Below are 24827 nucleotides of genomic sequence, written 5' to 3'. Positions count from 1 at the left end.
TTTTCACAGAGCATTGGGGCACTGTCATCCCTGCAGAGACTTCTCCCACTCCTGCATCCTTTTCCAGAGCTTCTCCTGGATTTCAAGTCTCTGCTCTTTGAGCCTTCTTTTCCTCAGAGACCTAATCTATCAGTTGGTGCAGGCATCTGCTTTATCAGGGCCCTTCTTTTATCAGTTTAGCTTCAGTGAGACAGTGTCCATCACTAAAAACCATTCCCAGTGCCTCAACGATGTGTACAGCTGTACTGCAGGAGTGCTGCCCCAGCAAAACTGCCACTTGTTTTCAGGCAAAACCTGTTCCAAAGCACCCTCTGCCGGCTGACGGCTACTTCTTTGTTCTCCCCAGGCATGTGAGATAGCCAGGAATTAGTCAGCAGGTTTATTGCAGTACAATCAAGATAAAGTGGCATAGTCTGTGATTAACAGAAAGCCGATGCCCTTGGCAAAAGACATCTGATTGATAGGAACTAGGAGATCCCCTCTCTGATATGCACTGAAAGCTATTACAGCCATTTGCAAGTTCTGTTCTGTTCAGTGGGAGGTGTCTCAAATGCTGCTATAAATTCTGCTCCTCCAGATATGCATTGCAGAAGCCAGTTAAAAAGCATTCCCAGTAATCTGGTACAAGCAAAGGACTCAGGCCAGAGCAAAGCTGTGTGAATTTCCAGAAGGTAGGTCAAATATTTTATCATTCAGCGAATAATAACTGGTGGTGCTGGAAACTCTGTCTAGACTTTTGTAAGAAACTTTATTTCAGTTCTCTTATGCCCCTTTATCTCAAGAAAAAATATTAGATTCAAATATAGGATATGCTGATGCGATAGACAAATAATTTTGGAAGAAACATTAACAACATATGGACTTATCCATAATGAAGTGTATTTAGAAATGTGTTTGTCTTCAGTTTTCTGGCAGATAATTTTGTTAGTTATTCAAAACCAGAAAATAGTTGCTATGCAATTTAGTGTATTTATGTACTTTCTTCCTTCAAAATATTTTCTAAAAATAAGTTATATATGAATTCAACCATTGCTGTATTTTAATACTGAATTTCCTAAGTTTTATGATTATAGCTTTAATTATTGTAGGTGTCAACTATTGTGACTGTTCTGCAATCACATCAGAGTTACTGTTACTATTTTAGTGGCTCATTTTCAGTCAGAATGTGTTCTCTGATTTGATGAGAGATGAAATATCTTTCAAAGTATGAATGAGGGAAGTCTCTGTGAATGTATCATCCCACACAGTCATTATTTCATGGTATTTTTATGTTGTAAAGCATGTCAAACTTTCTAAATTAGGAATTGCTAAAGCATTTTCAATTTTTGTTGGTATGCAAGACATGGTACTTTTGTTATGTCCATAGACTTACATGAACAGCATTACAGTTTGTTGGCAAATCCACTTTTGGAAAAAATATCATGAAATGTTTCTAGAGCAGTTCCCTCGGGAGGAGCAAGGAGCTAAGCCTGATAGACTGCTACCTCTAACACAACAAGGTGATTCTTCATTCTTCTTTAAAACTGGGCTATTTGGTTATACTTGAGATCAACAGAACTATTGGCAAAAATTTATTTGCTTAATAAATCCTGATCCTGGCTTATAACAATCAGGATACATGAAAATCAGCTTCCTGTTCCCACTTGCCAGTCTAGTTTGCTCCTTGGTAGTGTGAGAAATAAGTTCTCAAAACAAAACTTCTGCTCTGAATGCTTTACTGTGCTCTTGCTGTGGGCTTTCCTGTGTACTAATTTTCTCTGTATCCTGGGTCACACAAAGGCCCAGCTCACACTGAACCCTCTCCTGGGCCAACTCGTTAATTCCTTCCAGGACAAAGCTGCTGATGTTTGTTATGCTGAAAAGTAATTCTAAATATCTATGAAGCTGGTCTAAGATTTTCTTAAGATTAAATAAGTCAGTAGCCTGCACATTTTTGGATGCAGTGCTTTACTCCAGCTCCAACGGAAATGAGCAGATATTCACACAGATTGTTTCTTGGAGATCCGGGGTGGTCATTCATTTCCCACGTCAACAGCCTTACTGGGATGCTGGATTTTTCAGGTCTAAACTTCACATTTTCCATGGACCTTGCAAATACCTACACTGAAACACTCATGCTTTTTTCTTCCAACACTGAGTTTTATTAGAGGATGTTTATTAAACCTTCTAAAAGAAGAAGCTTTCCAGATCAGTACAAAGTGAATGATGTTTCAGAAAGCACAAATTTGAGTTTGTTCTGAATTTCAGACTTGGCACAGATGTAGACCTCTCAATGCTTGTTTAGTCTGGAAATCTTTGGCACCAAAATAAAATTCCTTGCAGTAAGTGTGACGGCAGTATTTATCCTGCCTGCACATTTTTTGCCTATTTTTCACAACTCCTCCTGTGCTTGCTTTCTGCAGTACAGATAACAATTCACTTCTAATTTGTTTTTTCTTGACAACTTGTTTGCTGTCTGTAGCACTGCGGGATCACTCCTTCCTCCTCTGATAGCAACAGACACTGCTCTGTAATCTGCAAGCAAAGACAGCATTTAGGAGAAGGCTCTATTGATGGTAAAGTGTTTAGGACTCCTTAATACATGTGTATTGCTTATCTACTGTCTCTTGACATATTCACAGAACACATCCAGACCAATGTCCATAAATCAATAGCTGGTAGCCTTGATACAGTGGCTTGCTGCAGTGTGCTTGAGCCACACTCCCAGGTGCTAGATACAGCAGTGCATGTCAATTAGACACAAATGAAAACATCAGTGGGTCCTAGAATCTGTCCTACTACTACTGTACGAGGGCAATGTACATTCCTTTACCTACCCTTCAGTCCATTTCTTCACTTTCCCCTTCGGGTTTGCACTGTTGATGATGCTCATCTGCTTCCATTCTTGCCACTAAGCACTTACCTGTGAGGAGCTGTCATTGAAGGTACCTCCATTTCCACTTTCCAAAAGAAAGAAGGTGGTATGCATCCACACACTAGATTGGGTGAAAGCTTAATACACAACCAAGTTATGTATTTTCAAATCAAAAATATGTCCTTTTCTAGATTAAGGTACAATTTTTCATTCTTGACAGTGAAGAGAATGTCACAATACCTTCCTGAAAAACAAAACAAACAGAAACAACCAAGAAAGAAGAGGCCTCTATCTGAGGCCCACCATGGAAGAGAAATTTCCCCACCCTTAAATCGAATGAAGGCATAGCACTAGTTTTAATGTTGCATCAGTTATTGCATTGACCGTGGAACTAAGAGCATCATCTCAAAGCTGCAGAAGGGCTGCCACTCACCCACACATACATTCTGCACAGAGCAGCCCACGTGACTCAGCTTATCTCTGCATGATGATGTTGTTTGCTCATAGATGTACATCAGTAGTATATTCTGATAGTCTTTTTTTTTTTTTGGTGTTTTTTTTTCCACTTAGAAATATGATGGTGTTCGTACATTTGATCTTCCTATCTATCTTCCTCCCGGCTTCCGTGATATCAGAATCATGTAAGTCAGATTTAAAATATTCTTTCTGATAAATTTTATTCAGCAAACAAATCCTGATTATTTTTTTTTAACTGAAATTGGCTAGTTTATCTCAAGCCATATATCACAGCATGGAAGTTGGCTCTTCAGTGTTGCTGTTTCTCCTTGTATTAAAATGCACTGAGTGCCGTCCATGTTTTAGACATTAAATTCAGGCTCTATTTCTGCTCTAGGCATCTCTGCAGGCAGAAGAAAAAGCCTCTTTGAGAGAATTTGGGAGTAGCTTCTGTTCCTGGCTCCACCTGGGCAAAATCCCCAAGAGCAAGCGTACTTAAATTGCATTGAGCGGGGTGGTTCACAAGTGCACTCTGTTGCAGCAGCTCTGCTGACCCTGCAATCATTTCCTACCAGTGACACGGCATTGTACAGCACTCATGTAGTACTAGTTTCCAGATGAGCTGCGTTGTCTGAGAAATGTAGAAAGATGTTATCTCTAAATATTTCCTTGTACTCCCAGTTTTACAGAATGAATGCTAATTTGATTTACTGAGAGGCTTAATTCTGCTGAAGAATTCACCAAGACAATTTTCACTGACATTGCTATGTTTAGATTAGGCCTCTCATCTTCTCTGTGTTCCTCCTCCTCTTCTATTTTTTCCTGAGGAGTACTGTATTTCCATTGCGTTGCTCCTTTGGGGCAATGCAGGACTCATGGGTGGGAATTCAGATAGAATGATGAGTTCATGCATACTTACACCTGATGTGGGCAATTTATATGGGTCTGTAAGGCTATATGTAATGTCAGTGGAGAAGGATCTCTTCAGAAAGAACCAGGAGACAAGTGTTAACCATGCAGAGATACTCACCACCTGATCTGCATACCACATGCCTGAAGCCAGGTGGTGGCAATATGCCTCCAAAATGTCATTTTTGATGTTTCCATTGGCTATTTGATTACCTGGTCTCATTTTCTTATTCCCTTATCTTTTGTAACTCCTGTGCTGTCCTATCCAGTTTTCATCCTCATCAGTTTTCTCTTTTTTAATCTTCTCCAAAATGGAATTTGACTTTCCAACTGAAGTTTTTATTTTCAGCAGCCAGTTTACTGCTCAGGTACCACAACACTTAAATCTCTGTCAAAATTGCCTGTTTCAAGTTTCTCCAGATCATTTCAGTATTACATTCACTTATATTAAAAAAAAAAAAAAAAAAAAAAAAAAAGTTTTAATTCCTCTCTCTCAATTCCATCCTTTCTTTTCCTTTTGTGTGTGTGATTTGATTTTCTAAGTCCCTGATTTCTCTCATTCCTTTCTGAAGGCTTTTCAACTTTCCATCAGATCCTTTCTTTTAGTTTTTTATTTTGTTTTGCATTGAACACTGCAGACAAGATCTTCTGGATTTCCTTTATAACAGTCTTATCTACACCCTTCCTCCTGCCAGTAGTTCTTTTCTTCCATTAAAAGTAAATAAAAATTCTCTATATCCCATTTCTCTGCATTGAAAACAGAGCAAAATCTCCCTGAAACAAACAAACAAACAAACAAAAAAGAAAAACAACAAAACAAACTGAATATACCAGGAATCAATTTGCTTTACATTTTCTCTGAAAGGTTGAGGATGGAAGGCAGAGGCACATGACTGGCCTACTGATCTAGAAATGCCAAATTCTTCTCTATCTTCAGTGAGTCTAAGGCTTAGTTCACCTGAGATTTTTATCTTTTGGTCATTTGCAGATGATGCAATTGAAGGTGAGGCTTTAGTTGTAAGATGTCCTGAAAATGATTTATCTGCAAAAGTCACCTGGTATCACACAGACACAAGGAAAAGAATTCCTGAAGAGGAAGAGGGATCACGAGTATTTTCAAAAGAACTGCTTCTTTGGTTTCTGCCAACTTCTTTAGAGGATTCTGGAAACTACACTTGTCTTATAAATTAGTAAGTGCAATATAGGAAAGAGAAAAAAATTAGAGTTGGAAAAAAAATCATACGTGTTTTAAAAATGCATTTTAATTGTTATCTGTGGAAATGATGTCATTTGGTGTACACCAATTTATTTAACTTCCATTCTGCAACTTTTGTATGCAAAAGCTTTTTTTTTATTTTTGTAGCAGAACTTTATAACAACATGTAACTGAAATACAGCAACCATCCAGTTGTTTTTAAAACAAGACTCACATTTGCTACAAGTATTCATTTTAGTCCCTATAATAATGCTGTCATTGAATGATCTTCATCCAATTTCTGAAGTCCAGATGGGAGCAAAAAAGGGCGCAAAATGAATGTTCAGGTGCATCCATACAAACAAGGAACGTGTTTCCCAAGCCGGATACTTTATGCAAATGAAACTAGAAAAGGAAAAATTTCTTGTCCTACATTTAAGAATTATGAGAACGCTACTATCATCCAGTGGTATAAGGTAAATAAAGCAATGACGGTGTCAGCTGTAGATCAGATCACTGTGGGAGCTATTTGCAATGAGCCAAAGAGAGCTTTATTTTCCAGGACTGCAGACCTCTACAGGGAGAAAGATATTTCATGCATGATCCTTATATTTTCATTGAAAACCTGAATAAGGAGGACGATGGTTATTATACTTGTCAATTTATTTATACTCACAGAGGAAAGGTGTTCAATGTATCAGCAACAAGGATCTTTATAAGTGAAGGTAAGACTTGCTAAAATGACAAAGATTTATGTCCCCTTAAAGAAAAGGAAACTTTTGCGCATTAAAAAGAAAAATATTTTCTGTTAACTTACTGTATTTTGATGAAATTTTAGATCAACATTTTTTTAGGTGAATTTTGTGGGTGGGGATCCAAATAGAGCAAGATGGAACTACATTCAGACCCAACCACATTCAGGCATCCAGTAATAGTCTCCAATGACCCTGGTTGCATATTGTGGTTGGTAGGGCTGACTGATAGCATGTATTGTTGATGTGAAGGGGCTGTTTCAAAGCGTGCTACAAAAATTCATTTTCTATTGCTTTGATGAGGGAAGGGCCTGTAGGATCTTCTGATAATCACTGGATTGCTCTTGTGCAGATGGCATACAACTCAACACCTGCTGGTCCATCTTGGTTAAAAAAACTTTTGGATTTCTGTTGACTGAGACAAAATGAATGATGAACATAGACGATAAATGAATGGAGCCCACTAATCACTGTAATCTTTGTTCATGTGAAAGTGACCCGCATGGCTGAGATGTCTAGATTTTGGGCTGCTTCTGGGATTCAGCGTCCTTAGGGAGGCCTTGTCTTTTGGTGTTAGTCAGAGCAAGAACATGCCAGTAATCATCAGTTCTGGATTGTATCAACTGACCAGACTTCAAGATGTTCTTCAGTTGTGCAATCAGGTCAACAGAAAAACAGTTTTTTTATTTGCTTGTTTGCTTTCTTTGAAAAATAGATGTAGTTCATTCATGGTCTGACATCAGAACATTTTGCTGTGGGAAACTATGCCGAGCTCTGTGGAACTTCAATTACAGTTTTTGTCCTGATCCTCACTAGAAAAGTACATTCTTGCTATTCTGAGCTGGTTCAGAATTGAGATCTGAAGAGAGAACTAGTGCATTAGCTTAGGAGATATCGTGCCTTTCCTCCCCCAATTCTGTCTGATAAATACCCTGTTGGTCAACATGATAATCTCTTCTTCATGTTGCATTTTTCTTTGAATATGCTTTCATCAAAACTTTTCTAACTAGTCCAAAATTTTTTCTCTCTGGTTTATAATGGAAATAACTCTTATTTACTTGGCACACAGCTATCCAAAATTACAGAATTCTTTCTTGCATCCAGGCAGATTACCTCATTTCAAAGCTAATTTGATTATTTTTCAATCGTTCCACAGAAAGAAAGGATTGCAACATAGCATGTGAAATCTCAACTGGGTGAATTGAGTCAGCACCACTTTTTAGCACTCAGAACACCTAACAATAACTTCTTTGAGATTTCATTAGCCCTTAAAATAAATTTGCTGGATGAATAAACTGTTACACGTTGTCAGTATTTTCTTATGTGTGCCCCTGCTGGTCTGCAAATCCACACCAATTTAGTGGACATTCTGCATCTGCATGCTGGCAGCTAAAATCATAGCAATGTCAGATAGTTAGAAAATTACTGTCTTTCTCTGGCTTTTTTTTTTTCTTCAAGATCCAGCTTGAATGAAAATTAGACACAGGATAGATAAAAAGAGTGGATTTTATAGCAGCCTGGGAAACGGGAGTTAAATAAGTTCCTGCATATTTTATAGGGAAATGTGGTTACGAGATTCACAGAAGTGCCTTGATGGGAAGAATAGCAAGCAATGTGCTTCGACTGGGAAATGGGAGTTTGTCTGAATAGCAAGGAAAGATGCAACAAAGGGAATAGATCCTTCAGTCAAACCAAATGTTTCAGTGTAGCTTAGACCTGTCTGTATCAATAATTACCGGAGACAAAATACAGATATATTGAAGGAGATGTTCCTTCTGAACACTAACAACAAGGGATGTTCACTGTCATAGCAAACTGATATAATTCCATTACTTCATAAAATGCATTTTCACAATTTTCTAACACATCCTTCCCTTCTCTCCTTAATCTCTAAAGCAAAGCACTCATCTCTACCTGTTCAAATTTTATTTCCAAAAGATGAAGATGTAATAGAAGTGGAGCTTGGTAAGTAAAGATTCTCCATTGTTTTTAAACCAGCATTTTGTGGTGACCTAACGATCATCGGCAGCTTCAGGGAGAAGATTAATTACATTTTTGCACTACAATTTTTAGCAGATTTAATTCATTCCAGGCATAACGATATGAAATTATATCTAAATGATAGGCTATTTAGAAATTAAGCAGCAATTTAAAAGTTTAAATAACCTATTCTACTTTGACAGGGATAAACTAGGATTACTTATATGGTCAGTTACCACATATCAACTGAAAGCGTGACAGCGTCCATTCACTTCAAAGAGTGCTGTAACTAAATCCTTTGAAACTTCCTGATAATACACTTAAGAGGGAAGAATGAACTGTTCTTGCAACTAGAAATACTTCTTGCTCGTGATTTTGGTCCAGACGCAACAGCTGCATCTCTGTTGATGAATGAAGGAAAGCAAGGGACTGCTTGCTGCTTGCTGGTCCTGCCTGTGCTGGCAGGCACTGAGTGGATTGCTCTGGTTGGAAGATACTTGTTGGAATGAAAGGATAGGGAATGAAGCAACAGATAGAGGGCTGAACAGCCCTTGGTGTTCTGGAACATGCACCAGGGCTTCCGTTCGTTTAAGACTATGGATGTTCTCAGAGGTTCAGATTGATTCCTCATAACTTGTACCACTAGACTCCGGGCCCAAACACTTCCACATAGAAACACATTCCTGTTCTTTTTTTTCTTTCCTGCAGTTTCTCTATCACTCAGAATTAGTGTGCCAGGCACCTCTCTCCTTAATGAGATAGCTAGTCTTTAATGCCCTGCCTTTCTGGGAAAGTAATTAATCTCAGAATGCATGGTACAAACGTACTTTAAGTTTAGAAAACACTGTATCACTTCTGTTGTCTTCTGTTTGCAGAATTGAAGGGATTTCTCCACACTCCCTAATACCAATTCAGGATGTAAATCATAAGATTTTTTAACCTTACCTAAGCCCTGTTTTGATGCGTATTAATGTGGAAATCTTTAAATTGTTTTAATTATATTTATTTCATTGCAACAGTGACTCTTATTTCTGGAATAAATATTTCCTGATAACAAATGCATAAGAAGAATTTCCTGTTTTAATTTTATCCTGTTTTTCTCTAGTTTTTCCAGCTTGAATAAAATCCAAGATAAAAATCTGCAAATAAAATTTATGATAAATACTGTATATTGAAAATTATATTACACTATTTCCATGTATGCCTATATGCAAGACAGCATTTATTTCCCATATTCCTCAATAGCTGATTACATGGGTTAAGCATCACAAGTAATGTCTGTTTTCCCTTCAGAGCTTTATATATAAATAATTTATTTTGTAGTCTCTGTTAATGTATTAGATATTTTGTTCAAATATCCTTTTAGCATTTCTTTTCAAGACACTCCCGTGAATCATGATCTGCACTTTAACTCAGGAAATGCCTAAATTGCTAAGACAAAACTCAAAAGTGGTATGAAGATGTGTAGAAAAAGGTATTATGAGAAAAATAAATTTATTCTTTTTTTTTCATCAATCTTGATTAGGTGCTGCTTTTACTCTGAAATGTCAGGCCCGGTTGGGGATTAAGAAACAGCCCATAGCTGTTGTCACGTGGGATGTGAATAAGATGCCAGCAGAATATGCAGATGAAGGAAAAATTCATCAAGAAATTATTTAGTAAGTGCATATAATATGTGATGACCTTTTCTTTCTATGCAAATTATTCTTAACAGCAACCAGTACCACCTCTTTTTCTCTCACTGTTAGTTTTGAAGGACAGCACCAAGAGTACTATGGAGAGGCAACTTTGACCATCAGTAATATAGAACATACAGATTTGCAGTCAAGTTTCTCATGTGTAGCAATGAATGAAATGGGAAACACAAGGAGCACGGTGACGTTACGACTCAAAGAAAAATGTAAGGATAAATTTTGTTTCATAATGTCTCTCGCATACTTCACTGTTAGAAAGTTGTTGGTGACTTTATTTTTTCCCGCTTATGTCATCCCATTTTTCTTTTATTTCTTTCATTTTATTTATTATTTTCCTGTAGTATGAAAGTTTCTTCCAGAAAGAAGGAAAAAACAATCTGCTTTCTCCCTACATATTGAAGTCAGAGGCAAAACTCTTGTGGCTTCATTCCCATGTGAAAGGCCTTGGGGTAAATGCAGCCTTGGGGATGGTATCTTGCTGGGGGAGGGCAACATTTCAACAAGAGAGTAAGTATGAATAGTAGGATGGTGCACTGTGACAAGCATGCCCTGATTCTAGGATATTCCTGTTCATTCCCCATGAACATCACTGCCTACTGTGTGCCACACAGTGTGTGAGTAACGCTTTGAAGGCTTCCTCTCAGCTTCATTTTTAAATTCATTGTTCCAGTCATTTCTGACAGAGAAAGAACATTTAAGTTCAGTAAATGGTGGGGTCTGAGATGGTCTTTATCTGTTATAGGACTCCTTAATGGGGATGGTCAGATCCCCAAAATGCACCACAGCATTTGAATCTTCTGGCAGAAGTGGTGGTCAGTGGTTTCCTCTGTTATCCCTTTAAATGTGCTGAGCCACCAAAGGTCTTGAGAGTAAACCTCAAAGCCCTTAAAGAGGGATTCATTTTCTATGAGAGAATGGTGGTAAGAGTAAAATACAGTTTATTCCGATCACAGGATTTGCATAGCTACATGTCTTGCAGTATTTTTCACTGTTCATAACTGCCTTCAAATAGAGACACGTTTCCTTGCAGCTGATATTAGAAAGGTTGTAGGTGGATTATAGCAGAGGAGGGGGCATCACTGAGGAGGACATCCCAGAATTCCCCCGAGGAGTGTGACAGGGAATGTTTTAGTTGTATGTTGCCAGGTGAGTGAGAGTTTAGCATCTCTCCGGAAGCTGAGAGCACATCAGCACTGTGATGAAGTATCTATGGGAATGTTTGTGGGAATATTCTTGCAAAGAAGGGGAAGGAAACTAAGTAACACTTCCTGTTAGCTGTAGGGCAAGCAATGGAAAACACTTACTGGCCCTGTATTGCAAACTAGATGAGGGAAAGGAATGAGTATTTTGAGTTCATGAAGTGATTCATTAAACCTCATTTCTGCTTCACACAAACCTTATTTTGTTTTTATCCATAGGTCCTCAGTAAATGTTCAGGAAAGCTCTTTGTTGCTGCCTGTGTTGTGTGGATGTCTATCCCCTTCTCCCTGTTGCTGCTACTGTCAAGATGCCTGCTTCTGCTGCTCGTCACTGTTGATGTGAGCAAGGCTAAATCCAGAAATGGCAGTGCTCTGCTTTAGTTGTCTTCATTTGTTCCTCTCACAGCATTTTTGTGCTAAAACAATGATAGCTTGCCTCTGAGTAAAATAAAAATGCCTCAGGGATTCCTTGTGCCTCACATCTTGTAAACGTGAAATAAAAATGTGTACTCTTCTTTTTTGCTTCTTTTTGTTTTTAATGAAAAAAAAAAAAACAGATTTTTATTTTTTAAAATATGTCTATGGTTGTTCCTTTGTTTTTCCCGCAGTGTAACTCACGTCTCCTAGCTGCTGTCCATCAGTGTGCTTTTCACACATTCCTGCTTTATGTTCTGATAATTTTTCCCCAGAGCATTTAGTTTGGATTGCATTGTTATTCTCTGTAGCACAAACCTGTGATAGGAAGTAAGAGATCTGTATATGTTGTTCCATTTACTACTGAAATTAATCACTTTTGGAGGCATTTTATGAACTAGCTAAATAGCAGCAGAGATGACAGGTTAAGGGAAAAAGCAAAGATGCTGTAGGCAACTGCACCAGAGTTACTCTATTTGAATTGCTTCAGTCTTACAGTCATCAAAAACGTGCTGAATGAATGGTTTGGCTCACAAGGCATTTTCCGAGGAAGCCAGGGATTAAATCTAACACTCTGAGTCATAATCAAGTACTGTGAGTACTAGCTCATTGTTAGCAGTATCTTTATGGCTGGTTTTGTTAGACTGCTTTGATAACAATTGCCATCCACATAAGAATGAAGGATTGCCAGAGAGGAGTGAAAAGCTTCTATCACAGCCAAGGGCGGTGAGAGCTGTTTGCTTTTGTCTCTATGACAAACAAAAAACATTCCTTCACATTGCCAGGAAAGAATGTCACTGACAAAGCACAGGGAAAAATGTGTATGTTCTATTCAGGATGTGTGCTGTGCACTTATTTATATTTTCATATATGTGTGTGAAGAGAAGTGCAGTATGACGAAGAAAGAGTATGTCCCAAGGTTGTTTTTGTTTTTATTGTTGTTGTTGTTTTTACTTGTGTTTTTAAATAGGAGATAAGTGCTGTTAAGAGAAGCTCTTGATGATCTTGGTGATTTTTTCCAACCTCAGTGCTTCTATGTTCGTATGATTCTTTGGAAATGAGCAGCACGACCCAAGTACCTCAGTTTTCAGGAGTAACGCAGTGCTTGGTGTGATTTGGTGGTATTCAAACTACACACTGTTACACTGAGAGGCTGCTACTTCTCCTGCTAAGGAAAAGCTTTCTGTTTTTTCTCATCCTGCATAGACTTTGACCATCCCTGGTCAATACGAAGCCCTTCCTTCAATATTATTTCCCATCCTTTCTCTCTTCTCTTTTCCCAAGACTGCTTGGTATCTTTTGTCTTCTTCACCAACACTTTAAAAAACAAAACAAAACAAAAAAACACCACACATTTTTTATGTTTCATAATACTTCTGGAAGCAAACTTAAAGAATTAGCCTATGAAACAGGCTGTTTTATTTCCTCCAGCTCATCTATTTCTATGCTCCCATATTTAATTCCAGAGATGATAATCATCCCATATTTTACATTCCATCTTTGCCACAAGACACATCATCTCATGATCTCAGAGATCATCTGCGTAACTTCATACATGGTGTCAGTCTCTGGTCAGCATAAGGAATTTGTGATGTCTTTCCATTATATTTTCTTCCTCTTTTCCTGGTGAGGATATAGCAAGTCTTTCTGAACACCAGGCAACAAAGACTCTGGTAGTGAGTCCATGGCAAGTGGAAAAACACTGGAAATGTCAACTCCTTCTACCAGCAGAAAGGAACAGGAACCTGCCTTCAGCATTACCTTTATCTGCCCTCTCAGAGATACAGGGGCTGTCAGAATATCTCCCAAGTGCCACTTTTTTATTAATATCTAAACCACCACCAGCTTCCTCATCTTCACTCAGGGCTAGCTGATGATTGTGTTTCATAGGTCTGACTTACAAGCGTTGTCTTATTTCAGTTCTCATCTGCAAGAAAGTGAAAAGTGCCTGGAGGACCACAAACTCTTCCAGAGTGAACACTCTGTTCTTAGAATGACCCAAATTCCTCTCATTCTAACCCAGTTCAGCCCAGCACACCAGACCTCTTTTTCCTCAAAGTTATTTCTTGCTGACATTATAGATCATCTTCAGTAGACAGGTGTGGGCAGGAATTCCACAACCAGATCTATACTTTTACTGTCTGAAAGTGTGTTCCCTTTAGAAGCCAAAGAACTTACAAAAAGGTGCAGTTCTCCCTGCATCTGTCAGGAGAAGCTTTCAAATGTTCTTTTCTGGGTTGTTTTCCCTAGCGTCTCAAATATTGTTTCCTGAGAGCTGATGGTTCTGTGTTCTCACTTCACTTGAATTTAAATAAACAGTATTAAATGACAGTCAGCTTGTGAACTCTCTGCCACTAAACATTGCAGTGAAGTTAAATGGAACAGCAGGATCTGATCACCCTTGTTCAAGGCCTCCAAAAGTTGCTTCTGGCCATTGCCCCATATCTGATTTATTCCAGAGAAATGAGAGGCTGAGTCAGTCATACTGGGAACTGAACCTGCTCTTCCAGGAAGACTCCAGTGGAGGTTTTGATCTGAAGCAATACAAGTTTTACAAGCTCAGGAAGTTTATCACTTTTTTTTCAGAATTGGTCTAATCAGTGTAAAGCCAAAAATAAACAGCTCCTTTTAGGTTCATTACTGCTGAAGTTGTTGTTGGAACCTGTTTCCTTTTATGTTTTCTTTCTAAATGCTTGACATATTAGAACAGTATCTGTAAGGTTGTGGCAAGCCCAGGGTCAACAACTGAAACAATAAAAAAAATGACCATCTCTGTCCCTTGGATAATCTTCAGTAGGTCATGGAAGAGGTTTTCCAAGTTTATGGATCAAACCAAACATTTAAACACGGACAAAGTTCCTTTGTAGGCATCATGTGATGCAATCACAAAACTACATAATAGCCAACTTTGCTATGAAGGAAACTGGTTGGCTTTCTTGTCTACTTTGATCTTACTGGAATGTCTTTTTTTCCTGATCTCTTAGTTCTGGTGAGAGTATTCTTCATCAGATAGATGCCTCATGGTTGGATGTTTCTTTCTCCCATTAAATGGGAAAGAAAGAAATAGAAAGAGTCTAAAAACACTGTTGGAGTTGCCTCATTTCCTACTAAGTGAAGTAGTAAATACACCTGGAAGCATTCTGTTTATCTAGCTTTTCAGTATCATTTCCCAGAGTCTATTTCTTTAAGGTTATCTCCTCCACAGTGCACTTTCTTATTCATCATTGTCCCTGGAGATGATCAAGAAATGAGTAGACGTGGTACTTAGGGACATGCTTTAGTGGACAATATTTGTTGAAGGTGTTTGTACAAAATGACCTTAGAGATCTTTTCCAACCTTGATGATTTTATGATCTCTTGCAAAACTCAGGAGTCTGTTAATTTTAATACAAGAGGCTTTTCACTTTCAAGCATTTTATCTTATTTCATTCAATCAGGGCGAGTCCAAGAGAAGCTCTAGAATTGCTTTTTGGTTGTAAATGTCAGTGCCTTCCACTGGAACTTGCTGGCTGCACACAGTCTGCCAGTAGTTCCAGTCCATCTTGCTGCCTTTTTTGTAGAGAAAACGGACTTGGCTCTTGGAGATGCTCTAACATGCAGCTCCTCAGCTGCCAGCGAATGGCCTGCTGCTGTTGCAGCCATGTGTACTTTGTGTGTCTTTCACAGACAGAGGGAGGCAAAGACCTGGAAATCTGATTCCAGATCTGAAGACATAAGGCTTGTCTGGGTTGAGCTGCTACCAGTACATGTAAGCATCCTCCATTAACTGAGATGTTGTGAAGCGTGCCGAAAACTCCATAGTAATGCTGAAGGGATACATGGTTCTACTAATACTCAGAAGCAGGGTACCGCATCAGGCAGTTGCTGTGTTTGCTACACTGAACTAAAACAAATACATAGGTGGGCTCCTTTATGCAAATATGATGCAAACCTGTTCTTTCTCACATGCATTTCTATGGGATTAAACTCCATCACCCACTCTGACTCTTCTGAGGCCATGTATTTTTTTAATCCAAGCTAATTCAGTGATCTGAATAATAGAAGAGTCTTGGAAAAGTCTCCAAATCATTTGTTACTGCAATTATAGGACGACGAATTATGACAATGGACTGGAATAAGTAGATAGATAAGGTGGGCTACAAATGGAACTCTCTTAACTGGTTTATCAGTCAGAGAAAAACTGTACATGGAACTGCTCTGAATTTACATGTTAAAATCACAAGGAATCAAATTAGGTCTCTCTCATTTGCTTTGGGGTAGACTTCTTCTGTAAAGCAATTAACTTTAATCTTCCATCCAAAGGAATAATGCATCCTGTGTGTGTAACTGCTATTGCATTCTTTGATATATCAATTTCAAACTTGGTTATCTGGAATTCACAGTGTTTTCAATACTGAGTCTGGGTGACTTCAATACATCCAGAACACAGGTAAAAAATTTCTTCAGCTCTGTGGCTGTAATAATCTGTGGATCATTACAGCTTTCTGTTTTCTAGGCTGGAGAGGGTACAAAATGACCTTGCTTCTGCCTCCCATCATCTCTTGCTGCAGCAGAACTAGATGACATCTAGAAGCTATGCGTATCTAGATTGACTTCTGCTATATATACCACAGAACAAGAAGACAAATGTGCAAATATAGGAACATAGCTCTATGGACTGCTACAGAAATGTAGCTTCCTCAAAGAGTGATAATCACAATCTTATCCTAAACTGTAAGCATATGATTGATCAGAGCTGATGATGGCTGTCCCTGATAGTCTTCACCTCTGAGTCTGAAGTGATCAGATTCAAGAGCTCTTCCATGAGAGAAGCTGGAATCACAATGGGTTACTCCTTTCTTCCCAGTTTTCTTTATTTGTCATTGATACTTTATACTCCTTGTTCTGAAAGGAGCCTCCTCTGCTTCCGGTGTAATTTATCTTATTTTTATGGCCAGATTCACTCTGTCTTCCTGAGTTTTTTTTTGCATACTCTGATCTTATCTTGCAGATTTTATTATTTGCACAAGTTTCTTTGCACCCTCTTTGTGCAACTACGCTCAAGCCTCTGCTTGCCCCTGTGTGGATGTTTCCTATTGTCAGGCTTGGGCTCAGCTGCCTTGCAAAATGCTTTAACATCATAGCTGGTCATGTTACAAAATACAGACATCATTGCCAGCTGTGGTATTCAGTGCACTTAGGATCAACACACATGGATATTCAGTATGTGTTGTCTAGTATGCTTCTACTTCAGAGGTGCAACAGGCCTCTGTGCTGGATATATCAGCTGGGGAAGGAAAGAGTTTTATCTTTCTTTAAGGTTTAAAGGTTTAAGAGTTTTTATCTTTCTTTAACGGTAAACTCCTTAAAGCCACAGCAGAAGATAAGAGAAGCTAAGGCTGCAGCTAATGCTTCATTTCTCTTTTTTGTGAGTGTGTGTTTTTTTGTTTTGTTTTTGTTTTTGCAGCAGGTCCTAATGTCCTCATGATTGCTGGATTTCTAGTTCTGTTAATGTCAGTAGCAGTCTCTGTTGTGCTGTATCAGTCCTTCCGAGTCGATATCACCCTGTTGTATCGGGACTTGTTTCAGGCCTATTCAGTCAAGGATGGTGAGTAAGCATTGCACAAGGACGTTAAAATAAAAGGAAAAAACAAATCATGGAAACGGATAAATCTGATAGCTATTTACTAACTTACATGCCAGCTGAGCCCAATCCTTTCTTTTTCATGACTTCTGCAATCATTATATAAGAAGGAACCAACAGCTCTGGTAGTGCTTTGTATTCACCTTTTGCCTTGGTTCTACAGTGAGGTGTTACATACACAATGAATTCAATATTGTTTTCACTTTTAAAACCAAATACACACAAAATTGTTTGCAAAGAAACACTGAATGACATTGAAAATCTGATTTAAGAGCCTTGTTATACTGCTGAAATAACAGTTGATGCTATTCATCTCCACTTCACTGAATCCTTACTCTGTGTGATTGGAGATACATCTTTCACACTGTGATGGTCAGATTCTCCAAAGTGGTGAGTGCATAGGACATAAGAGTTGACCATGGAAATATGTGTACACTCTAATTTCCAAAAACACATTCAGTGATGTATCTCATTATGATTAGCAGCAAGATCTACTTAGATCTATTTCAATCTTCTTAGATCTATTTTGCAATAGACAGCTCTAATTCATGTTAACTTAATATACTTTCCTCTTGTTCTGCCTTGCAGATGGAAAGATATATGATGCCTATGTTATTTACCCCCGGAGCCACACCAGTGAAGCTACTTTTGTAGAATATTTTGTTTATCAAATTATGCCAGATATTCTGGAAAATAAATGTGGCTATAAATTATGCATTTATGGCAGAGATACATATCCTGGAGAAGGTAAGTTTCAAATTAGATAATCCACTGCATTATTTATTGCGTTGGAGCAAGCTGTGTTTCTAGACCCTTGAAGTGGTGGAGGAGGGAAGGAGGTCCCTTTGCATTCCTGAGTGGGTTGCTCATAGCAGCAGCTGCTGTGTCTGATGTGTCAGGCAGGGTGACACAACAGCACTCTGTGCTCGTTGAAGTTCTAAGAAAAGCAAGCCATAGGGTGCAGCACGAATTGTTTATCACCTTCTTGGGTGATGCAGGAAATGTGACCCACAGAGTGATTCTTTCAGATGTATACCTGCTCTTCGGATAGTGCAAGTCCGCATTGCCTCTATCTGGACAAAGCGTGCATGAGTAGGTCTACAAGACACTGAAGAGAAGAAGAACCACAAATCAAGCTGAGTAATTAACCTTGCTGTTATTACTCATGGTTTTTCAACCTGTGGCAATGGTGCTAAAATTACAGGAAGTTCAGCTTCTGTTTAACAAGGTGACCTACTTTCACTTCATACAATTCCCAGTGCTAATTCAAGAGACATTCTGCGTTCTTTACGTCCAGTTCCTTGTTTTCTGAAGTGGAATCTTGTTAATTAATCAGTGTTAATTTTCATGTGGACATTTCTATGCTATCTCTCTTATCAGCTGTAATCTAGGTGCTATCTACTTTCCACCAGAGCTGATCTGTGTGTCTTGTGCTCTGGTGCTCTATGGACCAGATGTTCTTTTTTTTTATCAGAAAAGAGGCACGAAACCAAAGATATCTCATTTTGAGTTAAACATACCCAAAATCATCTGCATTGGGCCAGGTATGATTCATCTGCTCAGAGCTGAGCCAAGATCACTGATGTTCTTATTTTCTGGAGAGTAAGAAAAGTTCTGCCTGGCCTTGAGGAAAGCCACTGCAATGAGAATGAGGACAGCTGTAAGAGTTGCTGAGGTATACTATACCTCACCCACCTGATCCAGACCAATGAAACTCACAAATATGGCAATGGCAAAACAATACTCCATTGTTTGCTCAGGGCAGTATTCTCTTATGGGACACTATTCTCAAACCTTCCTGGAGAAAACAGAGCATAGCACGCAAATGAAGTACAAACTGTGTGACTAACAGGGGCTCTAGTATGTTGGCTGAAAACCAAGACATTTTCAGTCTGCAAATGCATTAGTAGATGCTTGTAACCCAAGCATGATGAAGACTCATTAAGCCTGTCTAGGACAATAAGTTTTTATATATATTTTTTTTCCCATTTGATTTTATCAGATTTTTTTATAATTTTGAAATTAAAAATTTCTGAACTATTACAAAGTTACAACTATCATAAAGTTAGTGTCAACTATATCAACAAAACTAATTTTGACAACAATGAAAAGGTTGAATTATTATTTTTTTTTTATATAGTATTAAGCACAAATGCATAGATATCCCAGCATGAGCCTGAGGGACATTGCTGTCTGGCACCACAGAGATCTCCCTTCCCTCTCTTCAGTCCTAGGTACTAGCAGATAGGGGACCTGGTTCCTCCTCCAACACGTGAACTCTGGGCCAAGGCACCTCTCGCTCTCCTTAACTTGATAAGGGAGAGTATTGCTGGTGTCAACTGCCAGACCAAGTTCACTCACAGCCATCAAAGCAGCAGACATCCCTCCCTGTCTGGCACTGACCATTGTCCTTTTCCTTTCCATGCTTACATTCCCTGCCTTCTGCAGTTGCCTTTCTTGTCCACTTTCATGCCTCAAAATGTTTCCAGTTCTGTGGAAAAGCTTTTCAGAATCAGTCTGTCGTGGAGAGCGCTTAAAAATTGTCTGATTTCAGACATATTTACCAAACTCCCCACTCTTGATTACCTTCTGATCTTGAGCCTTCTGTTACCAGATTTCCAAATCCCAAACCTTATAATTAAAATATGCCAACCACAGAGTAAATCACGAGTATTTACAGCAAATGCCACTTGGAGGTATTGTGATCCTTCCTTAAAATGTAAATTACCATTTGGTGAATCATATTTTTTCCCAGTAAAACTATGTGTATTTCCAGAAAAAAAATAAATGCAGTGAGGTTGTAAAATGGAATTATTGTTTCAAGAACTGTTTATGACTCTTGGTTTCAGAGAGCTTTAATTTTGTGCTGTTCTAATAATGAAAACCAATACAAGGAATTCAAGTGATAAACAGTGCTGTATAGCTGTTGGACTCCCACTGGTTTTCCTTAAGTTACATTTTTTTGTTTTCTAGTTTTACAGAGTTAGGGAATTTTTTACAACTTAACAGATGCCCAGGAAAGTACAAAAACAAGTTTGCAAAAAACAAAACAAAACAAAACAAAACAAAAAACCAAAACCAAGAGGTTTCACCAACATTACCTTCTGTTCCACTCTTTTCACAGTCTCATTGTCTTGTCAGCCACTTTCCTTGACACAGAATCTGACTAAGTGATGCCAGAGCTGCTGTATCAGTAATAGACAGAAACATGAGAAAATAGCATAACAATGATCATACTTCACTGGATGAATGTTTTATGCAACCAAGTGTCTTATCATCAGCAGTGACCATTGGCAAATGACTGGAAAAGAGCTTAAGAACAGGGCAGGTTTATATGATACTTCACCTAGTGCACTTTCCCAGTAATCTGTGGACTTCAGATGCTGGAATTTCTATTTGTAACAGCTGATGTTTTTCTTCCTTTTTTTTTTTTTTTTTTTTTTTTTTTTTGTATTGTTTTGTTTTGTTTTGTTTTAATTCCACACTGCTTTCTGCCACTTTCTGAAATCATATAACTTCTGATATCCACAAAATATGTTATAATGATTTCTACTGTTGAAGTATTTGCAGTCCTATCCTCAACATTGCCATAAGTGTGGCATCAGAAATCCAAATGCAGAACTACATACCTCCCCAAGTTGCACCATCTTTCAGTCTTGAGCTCAGTGGACTGCACTTCAAACCCGTTAAATACATATTTTTAAACCCTCACAGTTACGGAAACTAAATATACACAAATAGCTGCTGATCTTAGTTTTTCTCATCTTCCAAATGATCTATTCTAATACTATGGAAATCTAATGAAAAATTGAACTGGCTGACTGGCAGAGCACAGAGGGTCGTTGTTGGTGGTGCAGAGTCCGGTTGGAGGCCTGTAACCAGCGGTGTTCCTCAGGGTTCTGTGCTGGGTCCGGTCTTGTTCAACATCTTCATCAATGACCTTGATGAGGGGATAATGGCCACCCTCAGCAAGTTTGCCGATGATACGAAGTTGGGAGGATTGGCTGACACGCCTGAAGGCTGTGCTGCCATTCAGCAAGACCTGGATAGGCTGGAGAGCTGGGCAGAAAAAAACCAGATGAGGTTTAACAAAAGCAAGTGTAGAGTCTTGCATCTGGGGAGGAATAATTCCATGCACCAGTACAGGTTGGGGGATGACCTGCTGGAGGGGAGCTCTGCGGAAAGGGACCTGGGTGTCCTGGTGGACGACAGGTTGGCCATGAGCCAGCAGTGTGCCCTTGTGGCCAAAAGGCCAATGGCTTACTGGGGTGCATTAAAAAGAGCGTGGCCAGCAGGTCAAAGGAGGTGATCCTCCCCCTCTACTCTGCCCTGGTAAGACCTCATCTGGAGTACTGCGTCCAGTTCTGGGCTCCCCAGTACAAAAAAGACAGGGATCTCTTGGAAAGAGTCCAGCGGAGGGCCACGAAGATGGTGAAGGGCCTGGAGCATCTCCCCTATGAGGAAAGGCTGAGTGAACTGGGTCTGTTCAGCTTTGAGAAAAGGAGACTGAGAGGGGACCTGATCCAGGTCTATAAATATCTGAGGTGTGGGGGGCAGAATGGCGAGGCCGGACTCTTTTCAGTGGTGAGTGGAGACAGGACAAGGGGAAATGGCCAGAAACTGCAGCATAGGAAGTTCCGCACAAACATGCGCAAGAACTTCTTTACAGTGAGGTGACGGAGCACTGGAACAGGCTGCCCAGGGAGGTGGTGGAGTCTCCTTCTCTGGAGATGTTCAAGACCTGCCTGGATGCCTACCTGTGCGACCTGCTGTAGGGAACCTGCTTTGGCAGGGGGGTTGGACTCGATGATCTCTGGAGGTCCCTTCCAACCCCTACAATTCTGTGATTCTGTGATTCTGTGAAAAGAAGAAAATCACAGGAATTAGAGACAGTGAACCTCAAAGAAAGGCAAATTGTCAGCAGAAAATGCTCTCATCATCAATAAATAGGTCAGAGGAGTCATTCATGGGGTTATCTTTCTTACCCTTCCTTATCTAGAACTTTCTCCCACAGTGTGCCAGTTGTTGAGGTTTCTAAGTACAACACCCAACACCACAGATCTAATTGTGACTGATCAGCTGTCTCTAACATTGCGGAGGGAAAGCAAAACACCTTTAGTCATGCTGATGTATGAATGTTGAGTGGATGCCAGCCCACTGCACAGGCTTGCATATAAATCAGCATTCTATAGCTCAGGGATATTAGTACACCCTCTAAAGGAAAACAAGCTTCTTAGAAGTAAGCCACTGAAATCACAGAATCATAGAATCACAGAATGGCCTGGGTTAAAAAGGACCACAATGATCATCTGGTTTCAACCCCCCTGCTATGTGCAGGGTCGCCAGCCACCAGACCAGGCTGCCCAGAACCACATCCAGCCTGGCCTTGAATGCCTCCAGGGATGGGGCATCCACAGCCTCCTTGGGCAACCTGTTCCAGTGCGTCACCACTCTCTGTGTGAAAAACTTCCTCCTAATATCTAACCTAAACCTCCCCTGTCTCAGTTTAAAACCATTCCCCCTTATCTTATCGCTATCTACCCTTGTAAACAGTCATTCCCCCTCCTGTTTATATGCTTCCTTAAATTACTGGAAGGCCACAATGAGGTCTCCAAAAGACTAGTCTTCATGTGTAAGTACTCCAGGATCAATCCATAAAGCCCAAAACTTAAGAATATACTTTCTTAGACGGAAATTACTGTTCAAGCACAAATATGGTGCAAGAGCTACTGAACTTGACCAGTTGAATTAGAAGTTCCTCACAGCTCTTAAGAGCAGTGCAAACATTAAGATTTCAACTAAAGAAAACACCTGAAAGAAAACTTCGATTACTGTGAGATTTTTAAGCCTTTTTTTTCCCTAACGTATAAACTGTACCTGACAGAAGTGATACAAAGGTTATTTCTAATACAGAATAAAAGAAATGAAGCATCTACACATATATAGTGACTATGAAGGAAATTTCATAGTCTTACTGGTTTTTTGTGTGCATTACTAGATAAAGCGAATGCAATTGAGAAGAGGATACAGAAGAGCAGACGGTTGATCATCCTTCTCACACAGCAGCTGATTAACTGTCAAGAACTTAACTATGATCAACATATTGCTTTATATAATGCCCTCATTCAAAATGATACAAAGGTGATCCTACTGGAAATGGAGAAGATGGGGAGTTACGAGAATCTTCAGGAATCTCTTAGGTACATCATCAAGCGTCAAGGTACTGTCAAATGGAAAGAGCAGCACACTGTGCACCCACAGTCATCCAATTCGAAGTTCTGGAAACACGTGAGGTACCACATGCCAGTGACATTCAGATCCTCAGACCCAGCTAATGCTGGGTGAGCAGTCTACCCAAGAAAATGGTACTTCATCAAGTTGAACCATCAGTGTATGATTTTCTTTTTGCTATCAGTAGGTACATTATTTTGCAGCCTGGACATATGTCTGCATTTTTCCCCCACATCTTTCAGCCACCCAGTTGAGTAATGATAAGGGAAATGAATGGAGCAGGTCTAGGAGCTGAGGGAATTTTGTTGAGGTTTGAGAACTCTGTAAATGAATCATTCCAGGCAGACAACAGAATTTTGCACGTCACAAGAAACAGAATCTACCCATGCCCTTCCTACATATACTTGTATATATTACTGAATTTTTGGTTCTGAAAATTCTGTAGATTTACTTTATCTTTCTAATACAGTCGATCAAACATAAATGCCTTCTGTCCTATTTGATTGGAAATTATCATGTTGTGTTCTTCACTTTATCCACCATGTGTTCCTTTTTGATTCAGTAGTATTACTCATACCATGAAATTTAATCTTTCCTTAGCAGGGATGCTTCAAGAGAGGCTCTTTAGAGACTAATGTGAATACAGCATTTATTAGAAATGCAGTCTAAAGGAAAATGTACACATACTGATCGACCAATATATATTAAATATATTCACACATAAAAGTGAAACTCACAAAAGGAGAAATTATTTTATAAAGACATCAAAAGTGATTTTGTTTTGAAAGCTGCTACATATTTAAATTCTTATAAGTAGCAGTATTTTAGATCTATCAAGTATGATAGTCCATGCTACTATTTTGTACATTGATAGCATTCATTTAAGCTACTGATAGAGACTCACTGCAATTTTATAATTGCCAGTATTCCTCTTCTTCCCCCTTCTTTGATCTTATTCCTGGTTATACTTTGTTCTGACAGAGAATATCCTGAGATGCAACGGTCAGAATGAAATCTCTTCTGAGTGCAGGAATGTATGAACAAAGCATGTTTTAGTCCATATATTCTTGAGAAATTTAATCTTTTTAGCTTCTTAAATACAGATTATTATTTTTAGTCAGAGAAGACCTGGTTTTGACCTTCAGTTAACTATAGAGATGGACTCAAAAAGTGAAAATTAGAATGTCTTACGCTACTACATCCTTTTATTGTACAGTGTAGATTTTTATTGAGTATGGAATTTCAGATTTATGGATGGCTGTTGGAGTAGGAAGACTTTATGTGAAATATATGTGTTGATATTTTTTCAACATGACATTAAAAAGACAATGGAAGCAAACCAGTTTTTCTCTGATTTATTGTATTTACAAGTGCTCATGTATTGACTATTCACTTCACCACAACTGTAAAGCATTTAATGCTGCATTTTATCACTCTCTCATTAGATCATATTCAGTACTAGGACTCGTTCCTAAAGATCTCTCTAGATACACATCACTGTCTCTTGGGAAGCTCCACAG

At 39.0% G+C, this 24827-nt stretch overlaps 1 protein-coding gene across 5 annotated transcripts; it reads left to right on the top strand.

Moving 5' to 3' along the window:
• The first annotated feature begins 391 nt into the window (after nucleotides 1–391).
• IL1RL1 (interleukin 1 receptor like 1) lies at nucleotides 392–24646 on the top strand. 5 transcript variants are annotated; one of them, XM_042867768.1, is made up of 12 exons: nucleotides 392–671; nucleotides 1367–1499; nucleotides 3425–3495; nucleotides 5208–5409; nucleotides 5722–5890; nucleotides 5977–6139; nucleotides 8063–8131; nucleotides 9672–9804; nucleotides 9895–10046; nucleotides 16903–17040; nucleotides 17665–17823; nucleotides 23075–24646. In XM_042867768.1, exons 3-12 carry the CDS (start codon nucleotides 3429–3431, stop codon nucleotides 23419–23421), a joined length of 1599 nt encoding a protein of 532 aa, XP_042723702.1. In that variant the 5' UTR covers nucleotides 392–671; nucleotides 1367–1499; nucleotides 3425–3428; the 3' UTR covers nucleotides 23422–24646. The 5 variants fall into 5 exon arrangements, with proteins under 5 accessions (XP_042723702.1, XP_042723701.1, XP_042723699.1 ...); XM_042867767.1 differs by having other exon boundaries at nucleotides 393–671; nucleotides 1437–1499; nucleotides 16900–17040; XM_042867765.1 differs by having other exon boundaries at nucleotides 393–671; nucleotides 16900–17040.
• The last annotated feature ends 181 nt before the right edge of the window (nucleotides 24647–24827 follow it).

The sequence above is a fragment of the Lagopus leucura genome, unplaced genomic scaffold (assembly GCF_019238085.1).
Source record: "Lagopus leucura isolate 7727_CA_CO unplaced genomic scaffold, USGS_WTPT01 Super-Scaffold_100001, whole genome shotgun sequence".
NCBI classification, from domain to species: Eukaryota; Metazoa; Chordata; class Aves; order Galliformes; family Phasianidae; genus Lagopus; species Lagopus leucura.
The sequence above is the reverse complement of the archived record's forward strand: the minus strand, read 5'-3'. Positions and strand labels throughout refer to the sequence as shown.

Excerpts from the sequence above, each read along its gene's own strand:
- IL1RL1 (XM_042867766.1), top strand. The coding sequence starts at position 3,429 with ATGATGGTGTTCGTACATTTGATCTTCCTATCTATCTTCCTCCCGGCT. Across the intron at positions 5,410-5,721 it reads TACACTTGTCTTATAAATTA|TCCAGATGGGAGCAAAAAAG; the intron begins GTAAGTGCAATA and ends CAATTTCTGAAG. Across the intron at positions 8,132-9,671 it reads TGTAATAGAAGTGGAGCTTG|GTGCTGCTTTTACTCTGAAA; the intron begins GTAAGTAAAGAT and ends AATCTTGATTAG.